At 46.6% G+C, this 18723-nt stretch overlaps 5 protein-coding genes across 5 annotated transcripts; 3 read left to right on the top strand and 2 right to left on the bottom strand.

Moving 5' to 3' along the window:
* Positions 1-161: 161 nt before the first annotated feature.
* A1O9_10688 (uncharacterized protein) lies at positions 162-641 on the top strand (the record flags this gene model as incomplete). Its single annotated transcript, XM_013400376.1, has 1 exon — positions 162-641. The coding sequence occupies one exon, from the start codon at positions 162-164 to the stop codon at positions 639-641; it is 480 nt and encodes a 159-aa protein (XP_013255830.1).
* Positions 642-5762: 5121 nt separating this feature from the next.
* A1O9_10687 (uncharacterized protein) lies at positions 5763-6533 on the top strand (the record flags this gene model as incomplete). The annotated part of the gene is made up of 1 exon (XM_013400375.1): positions 5763-6533. The coding sequence occupies one exon, from the start codon at positions 5763-5765 to the stop codon at positions 6531-6533; it is 771 nt and encodes a 256-aa protein (XP_013255829.1).
* A 1597-nt stretch (positions 6534-8130) lies between these two features.
* Positions 8131-9451, top strand: A1O9_10686 (uncharacterized protein; the record flags this gene model as incomplete). Its single annotated transcript, XM_013400374.1, has 2 exons — positions 8131-8538; positions 8594-9451. The coding sequence occupies 2 exons, from the start codon at positions 8131-8133 to the stop codon at positions 9449-9451; spliced, it is 1266 nt and encodes a 421-aa protein (XP_013255828.1).
* A 192-nt stretch (positions 9452-9643) lies between these two features.
* Positions 9644-10576, bottom strand: A1O9_10685 (uncharacterized protein; the record flags this gene model as incomplete). Its single annotated transcript, XM_013400373.1, has 1 exon — positions 9644-10576. A coding segment is annotated over one exon (933 nt), but the record flags the coding sequence as incomplete, so codon positions are not given.
* A 1977-nt stretch (positions 10577-12553) lies between these two features.
* Positions 12554-14124, bottom strand: A1O9_10684 (uncharacterized protein; the record flags this gene model as incomplete). Its single annotated transcript, XM_013400372.1, has 3 exons — positions 12554-12784; positions 12858-13461; positions 13568-14124. 3 exons carry the CDS (start codon positions 14122-14124, stop codon positions 12554-12556), a joined length of 1392 nt encoding a protein of 463 aa, XP_013255826.1.
* Between the last annotated feature and the right edge of the window lie 4599 nt (positions 14125-18723).

The following is an 18723-nucleotide window of genomic DNA, read 5'->3' as shown; positions in this document are numbered from 1 at the left end:
TGTACTCAAGAAACCAGTATTATTGCAGATGTGACACTGTGTTCGAGCGCAGAACACAAGTTCCGAACTTGGCTCAATTCGACATTGCCGAGTTCGCCCTTCTCAAGAGCCATCCATTACTATGCGGAACAGTGTTATATATCATCAAGATCACTTATCAGATGATTGCAGTAAGGTTGGTCAACACTATGGGCTATAGGCTGAGTGTTGCTCACCTTCGCCATGCGCTAGTGGAGAGGTATTTGATATCGAGGACTGATTTCTTCGATCTACGACTTCTGTCGGATCTGCAAAGGGAAGAGAACATTTTTGCTGGTCAAGCTCCTCAGCTCCCTGAGAAATTCTTTGGTCGATGGACAATCACCTGTGGAGGTGGCTCAATCACTCTCTGGGCTACAAACAGACGACAGTCGATGAAACCGAAAGTCTCACTCGCCAACTGTCGGGTACTAGAACTTGGGACACCTGTGTCATCTGTCTTCCATGACAGATTTTGTCTTAGAGACCGAAGAGCCGATCTTACCGCGGACAACATCGAAACAGTCGTCAATTCAGGTAAGAGAAATAGCCGAACAAGATCCAGAGGTCGACAGGTGACTGGAGGGACCATTGAACAGGCTGGGCGAAGCGATTGGCTATGAGACTGTGCACCTTTCAGTTGACTATTTACTTTTGAATGAGCAGTGCTGGCGCGTCCTGAACGACATCCACGACGACATCCAAGAAATTGTGGAGGACGAAACGCGCATTCGACGTTGTGCGCATGCTAACAACGTATTTGTTGTCCCTGGAATGATTTCAGGACCACCCCGCCTCGCCTTGGGAAATCAAGGCCTCTGTCGGCCAAAAGCAAGCATTTCCATGATGATCTCTTCAAAGGGCTGATGGAAATGCTGCCAAAAGGTTTCTAGCCGTCGAAATGGATGACCTATGAGCGACCAGAACCTTGTAGATGGTGCATGGCATAGAGATCAGCCGGTCTGAGAAGGAGGCTGACGGCAAAGACAAATGGCAGCTATGTTCACAGGCGGTGGTCCATAGATCCTGCATAGACGATTCCTCGCCTAATTCACAGATTTCATGATCAACTACCACTATTCTCGTCTAATCGAAGTGTATTAACCTGGTTCCTGCCGAAGCAATGACCTGAATCGCTGATGCTGGAAACAATGCGACAATGCACACTTCGTATCAGACTGGAAGCCCATTGTCCTGGGCTCTGCTTTGTCTACTTAGCGTCTCGAGATAAACAGCAGGCAATGTCCTTTTGACGCATGAAGCATTAAATTATTGAACACAAAGGAGAAAGCGTCTGGCCTACAGCAAGTGCCCGAATAAAATTTGTTCACACCATGTCGTCGGGTCATCTTTTTCCGTCCTACAAACAATACAAGGCCGATACACACTGTATTGCAAAATGGCTGGCAACTACAGTGAGAAAATACGACTCCGTTAGCACACCTCAAGTAGAAGGTCCAAACCCAGGTCCATCAGGGGTAAAGAGAAAGTCAAGAAACCGACAATATTCACAGCAGAGGATCTGAAACATTCAAGCGGAAGACATTAATAACCCCCCCCCCCCTCCGGACAAAAAAGTATGTCATAAATGTCAAAGACTTTGTGCCAGTGGCTCGCTCAATCATTGCAAGGAGGGATTCAAAATTCGTTGTTTCAGCACAGCTGCTAGAGGTTCTTGAGAGAGGGGTCAGGCTTCGCAAACAGGTGGCACAAGCTCTTGGATTCAGTAATGGCACAGTAAGTAATGGTGATGGTGAATAGTTACTTGCCGCAATGTCAACCACAGAAAACGCACGGCACGCATATTTTACGAGAGTCTTGGTAGAGGTAAGAGATGTTCTGAGAGAGAATGTCGAGGACCACCCATTGACGAAGCGAGAATCGACTCATGGGCCAAGACTCAGTATGCCAGTTTATTCTTGCGCCTCGGTCGAACATGGTCATCAGATGAAATTCCAGAGCATTTATACGACAATCCAACATGACGATGATGGGGTCAACGGAATCTGAAACAGCGGATGACCCAAATCCTATCGAAGACGTTGCAACCTCGGATTTCAATGTGATCATGGATCCATAATTACCGAGTAGTCCTGTGTTCGATCCTCAAAAAGCGTGCCGCGAGCTCTCACCAGCTTATAATTGTCTGTTCAAGGACTTAGAGAGCATGCGGCGCAGTGTGCAGGAGACATGGAGATCCTTTCTCGGAGGAAAATGTGATCTGGTGTCCGCGGCCTTAGCCTCGAATACTGCCATGGAACTCACGCGCGGTATGAAAGAAGATATCAGCAGAGACGAGCTGGTTGCTAGCGGTAGCATAGGCGATGTGTATCAAGATCTAAGAAGCCGCCACGTGCAGCTTGTTATGGTTGAGACAGGCGCCCAGTCATGGGCTCTTGAGGATGAAGCTCTCTTGTTTGAGACACTGGATTCTTACTTCTATCATACATGTACTGATGCAGTTTGACGCTTTAAATCATCGCGGCCACAAGCTGCAACGCCCAGTCTGTGGTTCTTCATGCCCGAATTACGCTAAAGAGAACCTCGTTTTCTGGTAGACTATTTCAGAATTGCGAAAATCAAAAGTCCAATAGATATTTAACGATGAGTTCATTCGCGGTATGCAATCGGTGCTCCGGGGTAAAACGATGACGCTCTGGATCATCTTCGCGATTCAGGTTTACGTTGATATTGTTCATACTCTCGGCGACAAGTTTGGCAACTGCTTTGACTTGCTCAAAAGCTTTTGTTTCACTACCATCAATGCGGTCCGAAATCATACCGACTCTGAGGTCCTCATGTCTGGGATACCACCCGTTCCCAAGGATATCAAGGAGGGCATTGAAGGCAAGAAAGCCTGGCAGACTTGGCACAACGAGGAAACCAGTCAATTAGTGCTGATTCTGCACGAGATTGAAGCTACAGGGTTAAGTAGGAATATGTGGGGATTCAGTAGCCCCTCCTCCCTTCGTGTGGGAACGAGAGGTTGAGAGATATGTTGTTTGATTCGACATTGCCCGCCTGTGTTTTTATCAACCAGTTCCTTCTATGTCAGCACGAAATCAAAGCTGCCGGTGCGTCTTTCTCTGACAATTTGCTCTTGAAACTGGTACTGCCGAGTTTCAAGTTTTGTTTGAGCTCGATATATGATCGATACTGGATCGTCGTCCGTGACCATAGTTTTTCAGATATCCTGGCTGTGATCCGAGACATAGCTGTTTACGAAGCCCAGGGTAACGAGTCCGACCACTTTTCATTGACGGAGCAGATGAAGTGGAAAGAGGATATAAATCGGAAAGAGGGGTTGAACTTCGAGATCTGTGAGGATGTGATCTCAGCAGTTGAAGAGGTACCTGATCGTTTGTCTTGTTATCTTGATGACCGGAAGTAAGGAGAAGCTCATATCAAAGAATCAAAGAGCTTCAGATGCAGTCAGATGATTGGTGAGGGTATCTGGGTAACAAGAGATTGGCAAAGTTCAAATTGTACAACAGCTAGACTGCAGTACTGACTGATATGCCGGTTTTTGAGAGATATGTCCAATGTGGCATGGCGATGTTGAGAGCAGCTAAAACTGAATAGGCCGAGGTCTAGTCCGATAGTTGAGATTTGAGAGGTATGTCCAAGATGGCATGGTGGTGTAAGAGTAGCTCAAGCACACAGGCTGAGACTTAAAGCAGATAGTTGACAATACTTATGTATTACAATTTGGCGAACTCTAGAGTTCGCATATTGGTACAGATCCGAAACATTGCTTCCGTGCTCATCGCCATTGTTGGCTAATATGTACCAAGAAGTACGCTTGAAATTTGCCTCGTCTCTGGGTTCCATACTATCACTGTGCCTAGTGCGCTCACAGCTTCGCTCGTTTGCCGTGAACCGAACTTGTTTGTCAGTCAAGGGTTCTCGCACTCGCGGTTGTGATGGGTGTTCGCATTGCTATTCTGTTCGTTGAAATAGTTTGCAAGCATATAAACTTAGCCGTGTCGCAAATAGTTGCTGCTAGTAGTTTTCTTTTGTTTCTCCCATCCAGTTTCCAAGTGAAATCGGGAACTTCTCATATATAATAGTTGAAGTGGTTGGCAGTCATTACAAACATGGCCAGAAAGAAAGCGTCCGTCTCAAAAAAAACATCCGTGTCAAAGAAGGTATCCGTGTCTGAAGAATATTTTGACCCTTACACAGTCTCAGACTGGCCCTTATCAAAAGACGCTAAAGAACAGACCGTCGGCCAACTCATTGACACTCGGATGGAAAAACAACTAGTCGTTCCGAAATCTTCACGAGAAGACCTGACAGTCGGCGAAATTGAGTCGTCATCAAATCTTGTAAATCCAAGAACTTCAAGGGAGCACCTCTTCCTTGCGGAGCTGATTGGTCCCACGGCACACAACCGAACGAAATGCCCTTACGACTGCGTTACATACCTAGGGCTTCAATCTACTGAACAGACACTTGACGGAGAGCGTCAAAAAGAAAGTCCTTCCAGCGATTCAAATGGCCTTGTCTAGAAGCATAGATATTGCCTCCTCACAAGCATTAGGACCGGGCCGCCCAAAGCTTGGTTAGAGTCTGGAGTCTTAGATCAGGGCGGGAAGGTTGGGTGAGTACGGAAACAGCTTGAAAGTGAATTCGGTAGCTAGGATTAATATGTAGGCTGTGGCGTTGGCGTACGTTCTCTCACTACTTGACGGGATATGGCTTGCGTAATCGGTAGTTAGGGGGTTAGCTAGTTTATGAGATCGCCTGATCGTCACTAACTAGTAGGGATGTCAGGGCGTTTAATGTCCGCAGTCAATTGGGCTTTAGACTCCACATATGTCGTGTTCCAACTACTTTGCATTGATTGATGGGCGGACGTAACATCCATCACTAATGATCAGCGACCTGCATGGTGCGTATGCGTAATACTCAAACCCGCAGCGGTCGCCTTGGTCCATCCTTACAGGGACCTCTGTGGCCGTCCGACTAGGTATGAGTCTGTGCCGTCGCCCCTTTCGGTCTTCATAAAGAAGATGTCATATCTCCTCCCCTGCCGTGGGGATTCGAGGGAGCACGTTTCCTACACTACGATAAGTCACAACGCATCATGGACATCACCGGGAATGGATCTTTCGAATATGCTGACCGTTTTCTTCTCCTGACGAGAGTTTTCGCTCTTGTGTCCGTTGTATCATTGCTTGCATATCTCTTGTACTATGGATTTTTATCGCCCTTGTCGGCTGTTCCTGGACCGCTTATAGCGCGTTTTACGAGATTATGGCTTGCCTACCACGCCTGGACAGGAGATCTTCATAGCGCTCTGTCTGAAGTGCATAACAAGTACGGTACAACTGTCCGGGTTGGGCCTGACGAGGTTGTCACAACATCACCTGAAGCCGTGAAGACAATTTACGGTATGGACCGTCGATGTCGGATGAATACTCGGACTAATCCATCGTCTGTCTAGGCGCGGGATCACAGTACAATAAGAGCACTTTCTACATGCCAATTAAGGGCGCGCGTAAATGGGATCTGTTTGGGGAAATGGATTCGATAGTTCACCGCAATAATCGTCGACTGGTGAACAATGTCTATGCGACTTCATCTCTCGTTGATTTGCAGCCATATGTGGATAGTGCTATTCAACATTTCATGAGCATTTTGCGTGGCAAGCAAGGAGAACGCTTGGACCTTGGGGTATGGTTCCAGCTGTTTGCTTTCGGTATGTTCCAAGGCGTTATCGCAAGGCGCTGTGTCTGACGATGGCAGATGTGATCGGAGAAGTGACATTCTCTCAGCGGTTTGGTCTCATGGAGATCGGAGAGGAGATCGAGTCGCTAAAGATCATCAAGAGAGCAGCGAGATCCTGGGGTTGGGTTGGTCAAATACCTTGGGTATACCGAATCCATGAGATCTTGAGCCGGATCGTCGGTAATCAGCTCGCCTTGAACGCGAGAAGCGGCTATATTCGTGACTTCACAATGCAGCAGGCACAATCCCGTCTCGCACGGGGTAGTGACCATCGAGACATGTTGAGCAAGTTGATGGAGACCAGCGCGAAGAAGCCCTCAGAAGTTGACCATACGATAGTAATATCGATGGCGGCGAGTAATGTTTTTGCTGGCAGTGACACAACTGCCATTGCACTCCGATCGATCTTCTATCATTTGCTGAAAAACCCCCGATGTATGCAAAGACTGTTAAAAGAGATTGATGATGTGGCGGGCACAGTGGATGTGACCAGACCGGTGACCTTTGATCAGGCGAACAGCATGCCTTACTTACAAGCAGTCATGAATGAGGCTCTCCGCGTACATCCTGTTGTTGGTCAGAGTCTGCCCCGAGTAGTTCCTGAAGGAGGTCTGCAGGTCGAATCGCATTGGCTGCCAAAAGGGGTAAAACCGGGACGTGCGCTCTTGAGGCACATCGCTGACTGCGGCAGACGATCATCGGTGCTAGCCCATACGTCCTTGGTCGCTCAAAGGATATATACGGGCAAGATGCTAGCGTATTTCGCCCTGAGAGATGGCTAGAAGCGGGAAGAAGTGACCTGCGTAAGTCGTGCTTTTGTGTGAAACGTACCCTGGACACCATTTACATGATCTGCAGTGCGTGGCTTTTTGGCATTTGGAGGAACATCACGGATTTGCATCGGAAAGAGTGAGTTTGAGGAATCTGAGACCTCTCCGGTACTAATTCGTGAATCGCAGATCTTGCCTTGATTGAAATTTCAAAGGTAGGATCTGTGCTGCGACGCGACGATCTCAGTCCGTGGCTGATAGATACACCAGGTTGTGCCGACAATATTGAGGAACTTCATGATCCAGTTCGCCGATGAAGACACTGAATTGAAGATAACCAGCTAGTAAGCTCAAAAGTCGAATCTATTCCTCCCTGTGACTCCGATGCTGATATGGCCACAGTTTTATGCTACTTCAATCGGGATTGAATGTAACAATTCGGTCCAGGTAGGCAATGAGACGTAAAGTTTGCCTGAGCAGTAACTTCGATTCTGATGGCACGGTGGAGGGGCCCGAATTTGGATTCCTGATCAACTGGTGGATGGAAGTAGGGCATCTCACAAGTGGAGATATCACCCTGGAGATGAAGCCTGCCCACATGGGAAACAGGTCAGTGGGACATCATTCAGGGCGAGATGGTTAGATGTCAGGGTTTAAACTACCCTCTCATCCTGGATATTGTTTCCAGTAAATGAGATCCGGAATGGGTTGAGTAATTGACTTTGCAATCATGGAAGGTATCAGACCTGCATTCATCTCATCTGCTTCATGCCCAGAACTAGCCTTTCTCTTGTCGGACAGACATTGCTTGACATTCCACGCGAAACAGCCTTGAGGTCAAGACTGCCTAACGTTGTATATAATAGATGAACGCGTCGTCCTTCTCCGGCACACCTTCCTCGTGACTCAAGGACATGTGGTCTGATGACTCAGCGGCAGCGTGGCTGTGAAGCTGAGCCACTCCCCAGGGCGCCACAAGCCACCCTAAGAAGCTAGTAATGGCAAGTGACGTCACCGAACACGCCGTCAACACTACTTGTATATCCCTTCAAGATTGTGTACCAAGGACCTCATCCAACGTTCACAGCAGGGTGACGGCTCAAAGGCCAGGATTGAGAAGCCGATTTGGTGTAACATACCACTTGCTCTGCCACTACATCGGATAGCTCTTCGAACTACCGAGTAGCACTCCCCTGGCTCCATTTCACACTTCAGATCAGCCGGTATCAGCCACCATGTGGTAGACAGGGGTTTGAGTGGACGACGCTCGAGATCGTCAACCCTAATGGTGGAAAACTTGGAATAACAACCGCCAAGGACCAGGTTTCGAGGGTACCAAGATATATCTGGCATGTCTCCGGAAAGACATCTATCGCAGCTTCCTCACAATATTGATCAACCTGCTGTCGCTGCATTTCACTGGATGCACGGCGCATTCAAGCCATTTAGAGGGCATTTATGACCAAGAACCACCCACCGCAGTCTATCACCCCATCCTCTGGACATAGGCATTGCCTAGTCAAAGTATTGTTACGTCGCAACACAACTCCTGATGTACACCTTATTACCATCATTAACCTCGATATCAACTCTCCATATCTTGGTCAACATGGCAGGAAGTGAGTCGACAGATCCCTGGACGACTAGGAAAAAAAGCAAATCTTCAAGATCCTCGGGCAGCGGATGGATGTTCTTCACGATGGCATTCATGGCCAATCCAGCGATTAGCCAATATCCACATCCTCCAGATACCTCCGTGCCTCTTCGCGTGACAAACCACTGCCCCGAAATTATATGGCCGGCGATTCTCACGCAGAACGGTGTCGGCCCTGAAAGCTCGGGGTTCGTGCTCGCGCCTGGCGATTCAAGTCGACAGACCGTCAGCGGGGACTGGCGAGGGAGAGTTTGGGGGAGGACAAATTGCTCGTTTCCGTCCGCGAGTGGGCCAGCGAGCGGGCAGGGTGGCTCTGCGTGCCAGACGGGCGATTGTGGCATGTATCTTGAGTGTCAGGGTTCGGTGAGTTGATAAATCCTTCGTCCTGGCCTTCCGCTCCTCGTATCACGAAGACCAGGATTTCGTGAGAATTGTTGTACTGAACCGCGGCATGGTAAAGGGAGCGGCACCCGCAACGTTGGCGGAATTTACTCTGTCGAGTAACACACATCAGAGTTTTTACGACATCTCGCTGGTCGACGGCTACAATCTTCCTATGGGGATCATATCTCTGCTCGGACAGACTGGCAATTCGTCGTTGACTGATGTTCCACCCAATCTCACCAACCCTGTTTGCATCGGGACTGCATCCCTACTTGCTCCAATCGGAGACACCTCCGACGCGACGTTTGGGACAAACACCACGTTTCCAATCCCACTCGAGCAGACAGTCACTCCTTTGTTCATCCAACAGTGGTGTCCATGGCCACTACAGCAGACTCCACCTGAAAAGCCTGGTGATGGCATTTATCCATATCCAGACGACAAAATCCAGCGGCCACCCTTCAACCCATGTCTCAGTGCATGTGCGAAATGGAACAAGCCCGAATACTGTTGTACTGGTAAGCATAATACACCGGCCTCGTGCTCACCCAGTCTTTACTCCATCCAAGCAAAGAAAGTTTGTCCAGACGCGTACAGTTATGCATATGATGATCAGACAAGTACCTTCATCATCCCTCAGGGCGGAGGCTTTGAAATCGTCTTCTGTCCTGCTGGCCGGAGCTCCAACATTCTGGCCACTTTCGGTGACCAAATGCGTCAATTGGCACAGACTGGTCACGTCACGAGAGATATTGTGGAACTGGCGCAGAATGTCACCTATATACGAGAAAAAAGTGACGCTAACACTGCCATCACTGAGCCCAGCGCAAGTCTGAGAGCGTTGGTCATCTTCCTCGTCTGCATTTGCCTGGGAGATTTCTCGTTGGCTTGAGCTTAGACTTGAGGTGAACAGTTGGCACGATCGCATCCAAGATGTACGCCTCCACCCGTCGCAGAGTCATAAAGCAGTAGCACAGTGCTGCATGAGTTTGAACGTTTGTTGATACCCTTCATAGCGCATCCGTAAAACAGGATTGTAAGACACCTTGTCAAGATACGTCTCTCGGTCTTTTCAAACGGGTTTCAGTCGGAAGGTAGAAAGCCCACCTGAGACCGTGACGCCAGGGATGATTGCGGAGCTCGATCCTGGCCAGGGTGCATTTTCTCCGCCATACAATATCGCCCATAGGAACCTCAAATCTCGAGTAGGGAGCTTCTGCATGAGGACCTTGGTTGCGGCTACTTGTATCTGTTTCTTCCGTTCCAGGTCATACTGTGCGAAGGCAAGAGCCTGGCCCTCAGTAAGATAACTGTCGTGGACGACTGGTGTTGCCCGCCAGGATGAAGATGAGGCTCCTGCGGCTGTTGCAGAGTCTGTCTGGATTGGCTGCGCCTCGCTAGGGGTAGGAGTTGTGGGGCCTTTTGGCAAGCGTTGTGAGAGTACAGCTGCAGCTAATTCCACTGCATCCTTATCGGTGACCGGTGCATCGTATGCAGCACTTGGGTGCTCTGCAGGTTCAGGCAGTGGTTGTGGGGCTCTCTTGCTCGATCGGTACATATCCAGATATTTGTCCATAGGCTTGCCCTCTACCCAGTCACCAATGAAGTCGGAGGACAGGGGCCTGGCATTCTCAGCTGTACCATGCTCGCTTTTTTTCGCAGCATCTATTATCCCCTTCGCATCTAGCCTGCCCTTGGTGTCCTTGGGCGCATATTTGTCCTCTAATGCCTTCCAAATGTCAGAGGCCAGTTCGAGCGGCTCGGCGATTTTCCAAGGTTCGCTACCTGGCACCAACGTCGACATGATGAGGGCCTTGGCACGTGCATTCTTAGTCCAGAAGTCCTCGGAGGAAGACGAGGAGCCTTTTGGTGGCGGCGCTTGGGTTTGTGGGTGCGGCGAGGGCATCGTCTGCCTCGGCTGTACCACAACAGGAACTGCTGGCAGCGAAGGAGAATCAGAGAGCGAAGCAGCGCCTTTGCCTTTGGGGGTGCCCGATTTGGACTTCTTGTTCGGCATCGTTGGAGGAATTTGCCTGTGTTATTGAATTGCGGAGCTTCAACGGGAGACAAGGAGACTTTCGCTGGACTGGGCCCAGTGTCCGGGCATAACTAGATGCAGAGAGTTGGATTGTATGTGCACCAGGGTTTGGCAGAGTCAGGCCAGAGGATTTATGGTTCGTGGACAAGAGTTAACACGCCATTCTATTTCCGTGTGGTCAAGCCAGACGTCTACGATCCTACGGTGGAGTAATAAGCGCCTTTATCGCCGCCATTACGTTGGATTATTCATTCTTCTAAACGCGGCCTCGTCTATATGCTTATCCTGTGAAGCGTACCGTAATAGCGTTTAACATTAGGAGGGGGAGGGGGGTTAGGTAAACTATAATTTAGAAGCCGCGACTATAATTAGCTAAGTCGGACACCCATCTAATGACCCACCCCCTTAATGACCCGGCTTTTACCATACAAAACTCATATATCTTCCTTAGATTTCTGCTCTTCCAAGCTAGGAACGTGGGCGGGGCATGCTGATGGGTTTTGAACGATCTACTTTACCGACTAGTTATAGGGATTGATACTACACGAGGTGTCAATGAGACCATCCAATAACGTACACAGAGATCCGAAAAAACCCCCCATGAAAAGAGGGTAATCAATTTCCCCATAAGAAAGATTATTCTCTTAATCTCTGCCTGAATTTGAATTCTCATTTCTCTCCATTGCCCTCACTTCTGTTTCTGGTTCCTCACATTTTCGCCTTCCCCTTCCGGTTTTGATTGTTTCGCCGCCAAAAGAACCGCAGCATTCTCGACATTGGGATACCAACCGTCCTTTATCCACCGATCCATCATCACTGTAGCGCGGTTTCGTTTGAAGTACTCAAGCTACAGCCTTGAACACTCATCCCCGAACCCACCGTCCGCCTACCATGCAACCTAGGCCTGCTCCCGTAGATCGGCGACGTGTTCTTCGTACCCATATCGATCATCACGATAACAATCCTCCGTCTTCACCTTCTGAAGACCGGCCTGCTTGATCTGACTTTCGGCGAACTGTCATGCCTGCTTGAAGCTCTTTGCGTCCCCAATCAGCCAATGGACACCGTCAGCAATCGAACCATCCAACGGCAGAGTATCGAGACAGCTAAGCTCGTAGTGTTCGTGTCCTTGATCGAAGACGATCCATCCTGTCGGCGAGAGATAGGAGGCGGGCTCGCGAAGGAAGGCTGCCTGTTCTGTTTGCCGAATGGTCTGAAAGACCCATGTTGGTCGCACAGTGCACGCCTTTATGGTTGAGGAGTCCAATCCCAAACGATACTACATTGCCTGTCATGCTTTTCCATGTCCATAACTTGGATTTAAGTCACTTGTGTACCTTAGCGTTCATCTCAAGGAGGTTCATCCTGAAAGGTTGGGCCGGTTGGACGTGGAGATCGATGAAGGACTCATCCATGATGTCGCAATCACCATCATGAAGAAGCTAAGTTGACTTGTGTCTAAGACCGATTTTACTGCGCGATATGGTCGGAAAATCTTACTACGATGAAAGCGTTTATATGCGTTATATTAACTCTCTTAGGACTTTGATTCAAAGGCAGGAAAAGGAATTACAAACGACCTTAACTACCATTCTAGTCATTCATATCTCCACTAAAATTTCGACCACCTACGGACTAACTATTATAATATGAGGCTCAACTACTATCAGAAGGGCTGATGGAATATCTCGTGGAATCATTCCGCACGTTTGGAAATAATAGGGAGCTTCTAGTATATTACTTCGGTGTATATATGCTCACACATTCTGAGCAAGTAGACGAAGATCGATAGTTAAAATATACTTCCACTGCCGTAATTCACAACACTAACAACACTCCCAACTCCGAAATACGCATCACCATTGTCTTACTTGATGAGGCTTCCTGTATCTTATGGGGCAATCACAAAGGTTTACCCTATTCTTGCTTTCAAAAAGACGCTCAAATATAAACATGCTAATCCCAAACAAGCCAAAATGCACCGCCCACCAGAAAGACTGTAATTAAGATCGTGAAAATAGCTGCACCTGCCCGGTCCCCAGCTGTGATTGGTTTAAGTGGACTGGCAGTGGGGTTTTCCTCTACCCCGGCATCGGGATCGCTCTCGGATTTAGCTCCTGAAGCCTGAGTTAAGGGAGCCATGCCGAAATTGATCAAGGTGGAGCCGATGACGGCGAGTGCAGTCATCTAGTGATATCAACGTTAGTCCAATACTCGTTTTCAATGCACCTCAAACGTCGGAAAGGAAAGTCCAATTCACCTGCTCACCAACTCCCGTTCTACCGGTGGGTACATCCGTCCACCATTGCGCAGAGCACATGTTCCCTGACTCTCCTCCCTTGCACTGCCTTGCTGCGCCGATCGCGCTTTCTCGTAGCTTCGGCATGATCCGGTCATAGGTGCCTGGGACGAGCAATGCCGTGACCACCATCCACCTGGACAAATATGCCTTGAAACTCTTCTGATCCTGATTGCATATTCCCTCCTTCTCACAGTGGAACTCCACCATAATATTTCCACCGAATTCGGCAGGGAAGTACAATTGAAAGGCACTTTCGAGGATTTCCTCGACCCGGTCTAGCCATTGAGGGTCTCCGTCCGTATAGTTGTACATATAGGCTGCGCCGCCTAGAAGAACACCATAGTTGTAGCTCCAGATGAGGCGCTTAAGAGCACCTTCGCCCTTGCAATCCATGTCGGCATCCAAGTTATCCCAGATGTAAAGGATGCCTTCACTGCGTTCAAACATCGCGGAGCCCGCCATCCAGTCCCAGACCATTGTAGCCCAGTCACCGTAAGTTTCATTCCCGGTGATGTAAGCAAGTCGTGCCGCGACCTGGAAGTTGCCGCCATTTGAAATCATACTAAAGCAAGTAAGTCATGTGGACCCCCGACCCGTAACTATTGCAGCATGGCCGTCACATATGTAGAGGTGAGGTTGCCTCCAGGGGTTGCCTCTCTGGCACTCACTTCTTAAGATTATAACCCTGATTTAAAGGCACGACTTGCCACCTGAAACCACCGCCACATGAATTCGGATCCCACAGGTTCATCTGGAAATTGTACAGCCCCTGTGCGAGGCTCAACCAACTTGGGGCGCCTTCTTCCTCTGGGAAGTTTGCCTCCACGGCGTCCAGCGCGGTAAATGCCCAGAATGCCTGGTCGTCTATGCCCATACTGCGACTATGGTTTGGTGGATTGAAGTTGTCCTGTGGTCCGCGTTGATGGAGTATTGATTGCCGCACATCTGCATTGTGACTTTCATCTCCAGTATACTGCCAGTAATTGATCAATGCACCCCACATGGCACCAGCCTGCCACCAACAATAGTTATCGGGTTGTGAAGGGTTACAGTCAAGTGAGCCAGGTAGGAGACCGGGTATCTGACCCGGCTCGTCACCGGTGTAAAAGGTCATCATATCATTGGCAATCTTGGAGGTGACATCTTTGACCGACGATGGGGAGTCGAGTTGCAGATCGATCGCTTGCGCGAGAGGGATTAAAGCGGTCAAGAGTAGGCGATGCATGGCAACTGTCAAGATCTTATACTCCTAAGTGTTAGCGATAGTCTCCTTCCTCCAAGTGGTCCGAATGTTTGGGTGTATAGGTTAAAGGATGAATGATCGATCGTCGAACTCGATAATGTAAAATGCCTGTGATCTTGATGTATGGAAGGAGAGTCAAAGAGGACAAGGCAAGTACAAAACAGATCTCACGGCCTCATGCCTAGCGAGTAGAGCCAACGCGAAAATTATAACGAGGGAACAGAAGCGATGGAACGAAAGCTAGTCAGTCCCTTGACACTTCTAAATGAATGTTTAGCAATTGAGAGGTTTCGTGCCGATTGCCTCGAAAATAAAATTTTTTGAATGAAAAATGAAAGATGGCGATGAGGATGAACGCGCGAAGTCCCTCTTTGTCGAGAGTTTGCATTTGGTTGGCATTAATCTCAGGATCGTACGAAACTGGTGTCAGCCAAGACAATCTGGTTTCTAAGAATTGTCCAAGGATCGATCCTTCGAATTAGGACGGCGTCCGCCTTGGATCAGCCTTGGACGGGCTGGGCACTCCGTTTTGTTTTCGGTACCATTTAAACTCGGAATACCCAAGATTTTTTCTGCGCGGATAGTAGATCTTTCCAGCCATAGCAGTTTCTGAAAGTGTATAATCCCCATCTCATCGGAGAGCTTGAAAAACCTGTCAAGGGGCCGAGGCGTCTGTGTCGTTGAAGGCTCGATGAAAGACAAACAATGCGTGCGCCAAGAGACACCGAAGCCATCAAGGATTGCTTAGCAGCATCTGCCTTGGCGACCGCGTAATAGCCCAGCATCTCAAAGAAAGAGGGAGGCCGACACTCCGAGAAGGTGCTATTGTCCCCATAGGTCCAAGATGAGTTACAGCTCGGCAGGGCTGTCTGGGCATATGTGTTTTATGGTTCTAAGGCGCCACGCTTTCGCTCCACCTTTCCCCTAATTCCTCTTCACCAGTGCGGTCTCCTTATTTAAGTGGGCTTGGCACTTAGTGGCGTATTTCACAGTAAGTACGGTCGGTCTAGTATAGAAGATAACTATATTTATAAAAAAGGAGAGAGCCTATTTTTATACCTTGAGGGAAGTGGTTTTTAGCTTCACAGTAGGGCATAGGCGGCTAACGCGGGTAGGGATCCTATCTATCCGTAGCTTAAGATCCCTATCTAGCGCTAGAGAAGAATTCACAATCGAGGAGGGACGAAAAGGTCGTAGGTAAGTATAGGGTGTAGCGTAAAGGTGCGCTCGGTGGCGATTTACCTTGTCGTTCCATGAAGGGCCCTAGTTAGGTGAGCACAATTAGTATCGCCCCAGCGCGTCAAGGCACCGACTTATATAGCTCCTGCAGCGGGTGAGACACGAGTGACTACTCACCTAGCTTACGTGAGTAAGGGGTTGAGCACAAGGCGGCGTCACCTTCACACTAAAGGACAGTGAGTCGGCTATCGAATTATCTCGTGATGGCACCTAGCGAAGGTACGAGGTTACGTAAAATAGTTAGGTTATTCCTATACGCTATCTTCTAGTACCTATATAAGTACTACTTAAGGCTTAAGGCGAAATTTAAATATATTATACTATCTAATATATAGATAAATTATAATCTAAACTTCTAAGTAGTACTAACTAAGACTAGTTCCTTAATAAGTAGGTAATTAGAGAAGTATAATATAATATAGATTAAAGGAAACTATTCTTATTTAGGTGTTAGGCCAAAAGAGAATTCTCCGGCTTAATTTAGGCTAAGTAATATATTACGTTTACACTTCTAATACACCCCCTTAAACGGAATATTATCTAGTAAGTTAACTAAGCGATTTAGTAGGTAATCCTACTTTCCCTAGTTCTATTATAGTTCTATATCACGAGTTAAGCCCGTAGAATGTCTTAGTAAAGAACTAGCGATGTCTAGATTCGACCGTATAGTTATATAGTCGAACGATATTACGTAATATTAATAGAGGTCTTAGTAAGTAATGCTATAAGGGTTTAGCTAGGAATTTAGAGTAATTCATCTAACTACCGTATAACGAGGATTCTAAAGCTAAGGAGAGAAAAGAAAAGAGAAAATCTATCTACTATACGAATAAAGGAAATACTTCCTATCCTCTCCTATAGTAGATTAATTATTAGGTACTACTCGTACTAATAGGTAGGACTACTAGTAGAGTAGTATAAATAGTCTTAATATTAGATCTTATTACGAGTTAAACTCGTATAAAGCTCTAGAGTACGCCCTAGAGCGATTACTCGTAGTATACCTTTAGGCTATATAACTATATAGCCGAAGCTACGTAACTCCTCCCTATCGATTATCTCCTAGGAAACTATACTAACCTACTATAGGAGAGGGTAGAGAGTATTTCCTTTATTCGTATAGTAGATAGATTTTCTCTTTTCTTTTCCCTCCTTAGCTTTAGAATCCTCGTATCACGGGTTAAACCCGTAGGATGTCTTAGTAAGAACTAGCGACGTCTAGATTCGACCGTACAGTTATATAGCCGAACGATATCACGTGATATTAATAGATATTTTAGCGAGCGACGCTAAGACTAAACTAGCGATGCCTAGATTCGACCGAATAGTTATACAGCCGGACGATATTACGTAATACTAATAGTTACTTAGGATACCGGGCGACCTACCTTAGAAGATTATATCTCCCTATAGATAGCGGTAGGACTTCTTTCTCTCTTTCCTTTAGCTTAACGTCCTTATTAAATAGGTCCTATAGTAGTTAAATAAGCTCCTATTAAAACCCTTATATTACGTTAAGCTCCCTATTATATAGTTAAGAGAACGAGTTCTTATCGTATAAGATAGATATATCGGTAGTACTAACGGAAGCTCTCCTATAGTAGGTAGTATAATTATTTTAAATAATTTAGACGTAGAACGAATAGATAGTCGTATAGAATTAACGTATAGTAGTACTAGAGTAGTAGCTCTAGTAGCGAAATAATAGTTAGGATATTACTATTCTATCGAGGACGATAATACTATCGATAGTCGTAGCGGACGTCGTTACGAAAACTATAGCCGTACGACGAAAGGATAAGCTCTCGGAGCTATCCGAATTTAATAGAACGAGGGCGATATTCCGCCCGTAGTTAATATAAGCGCGAGTAAAGCTCGCCGTTAACCGAGTAGATAAGAGTAAAGCCGTATAGTTTTAGTACCTTTATAGTCGATTAAGAGGAGACGTACTCTCTTAACTATTATTATAGATTAACTTCGTATAGTTAACGCTATAGATAACTATCGAGGGCCTTATTAGCTAACTAAAGGCTACGTACGACGATAGTAAGTTCGTAGAGAGAGTATCGAGAAAACTCTTAACGCTACGATAAAGATCGAAAGCTTTTAGTACCTTCCTCGCTAAATTCGATCGTACGCTCCTTAACGTAGAAGGTCTTAACTAGGTAGATTAAGTTAAGAAGATATTCCTCGCGAACTATATCTCGTACGAGCTATAGAACGCGGTTATAGCGGCGTCGATTCCGGCGTCGTATCGAGAATACTATATACTTCTCTATAGTATTAGTACGAACCTAAAAGCCCTCTATAGGAGGAAGACGCGAACTATAATACCTACGTACGAAATAAAAGGATCCTTCTCGGCGGAGGACGTAATAGACTAGAAATCGTAGACGATAACCTAAGTAGCGGCTATAAGACCTCGTTAACGAGCGACCTAGGTAACCTAAGCGACTCTCGACTAACGTCGAGAAAAAGGATAGTGTCTACGCTACGGCCGACTAGGCTACTTTATCTAAAAGAATAAGCTTAGGTCGGCCTAGCGGCTACGAAAGTAGATAACGATAACGGCGATAACTACTACTAGAAATATAGAGTTAGTATCGAACGAGACGGAGTAGAAGTAGAGCGACTTTAAGAAGTTAATAGATAGTCTATTATTCTTAATATCTATACGAGTAAATTAAGAAGTTTTTACGTTAATACTAGTAGATACGAGTTATTTATCTTATAAACTAATTAATACTCGTTTCGTCTCTCGTAATAGTCTTTAGCGTATCCTAATTACTCCTCGCCTAATTATCGATTTTAGTACGAATATAAAGTTAGAAATTACGAACGTTATTAAGTTAGAAATTAATCTTAATAGTTATAAAGAGGATATCTTCTTTTATATAATTTCCGATATATCGTACGATATAATTCTCGGTCTTCTCTAGATAACGAAAAATAACGTTTAAATTAGTCTACGAAAGAAATATTTATATATCGGCTACTCTAGTATTCGAATTCTAAATATACGATAAGAATAATATACTAAGCTAAACCTTATATCGATTTCGATACTAGCCTTCGCTATACTAGTATAACGCTAACGGAAACGAAAGTAGAAAGAAGTCGAAGTATTCGCTACTAGCTTAGCGAATATCGAGAAAGTATTAACGATAAAAGTTTCGATTAACCCTCGTATAAAGCTACCTAAGTACTTCTACGAATATCTTAACGTATTTAATTAATTATAGGCGAATTAACTTCCCTCTATACGAGGAAAAGAAGTTAACTATAGTATCGAACTAGTAACGAAAAATAGAAAAACGCCTAAAGTTCCTTAAGAGCCTCTAT

This window comes from Exophiala aquamarina (assembly GCF_000709125.1).
Source record: "Exophiala aquamarina CBS 119918 chromosome Unknown aczIA-supercont1.14, whole genome shotgun sequence".
Lineage (NCBI taxonomy): Eukaryota > Fungi > Ascomycota > Eurotiomycetes > Chaetothyriales > Herpotrichiellaceae > Exophiala > Exophiala aquamarina.
Note: the sequence above shows the minus strand (reverse complement) of the source record. Positions and strands in the feature narration are given on the sequence as shown.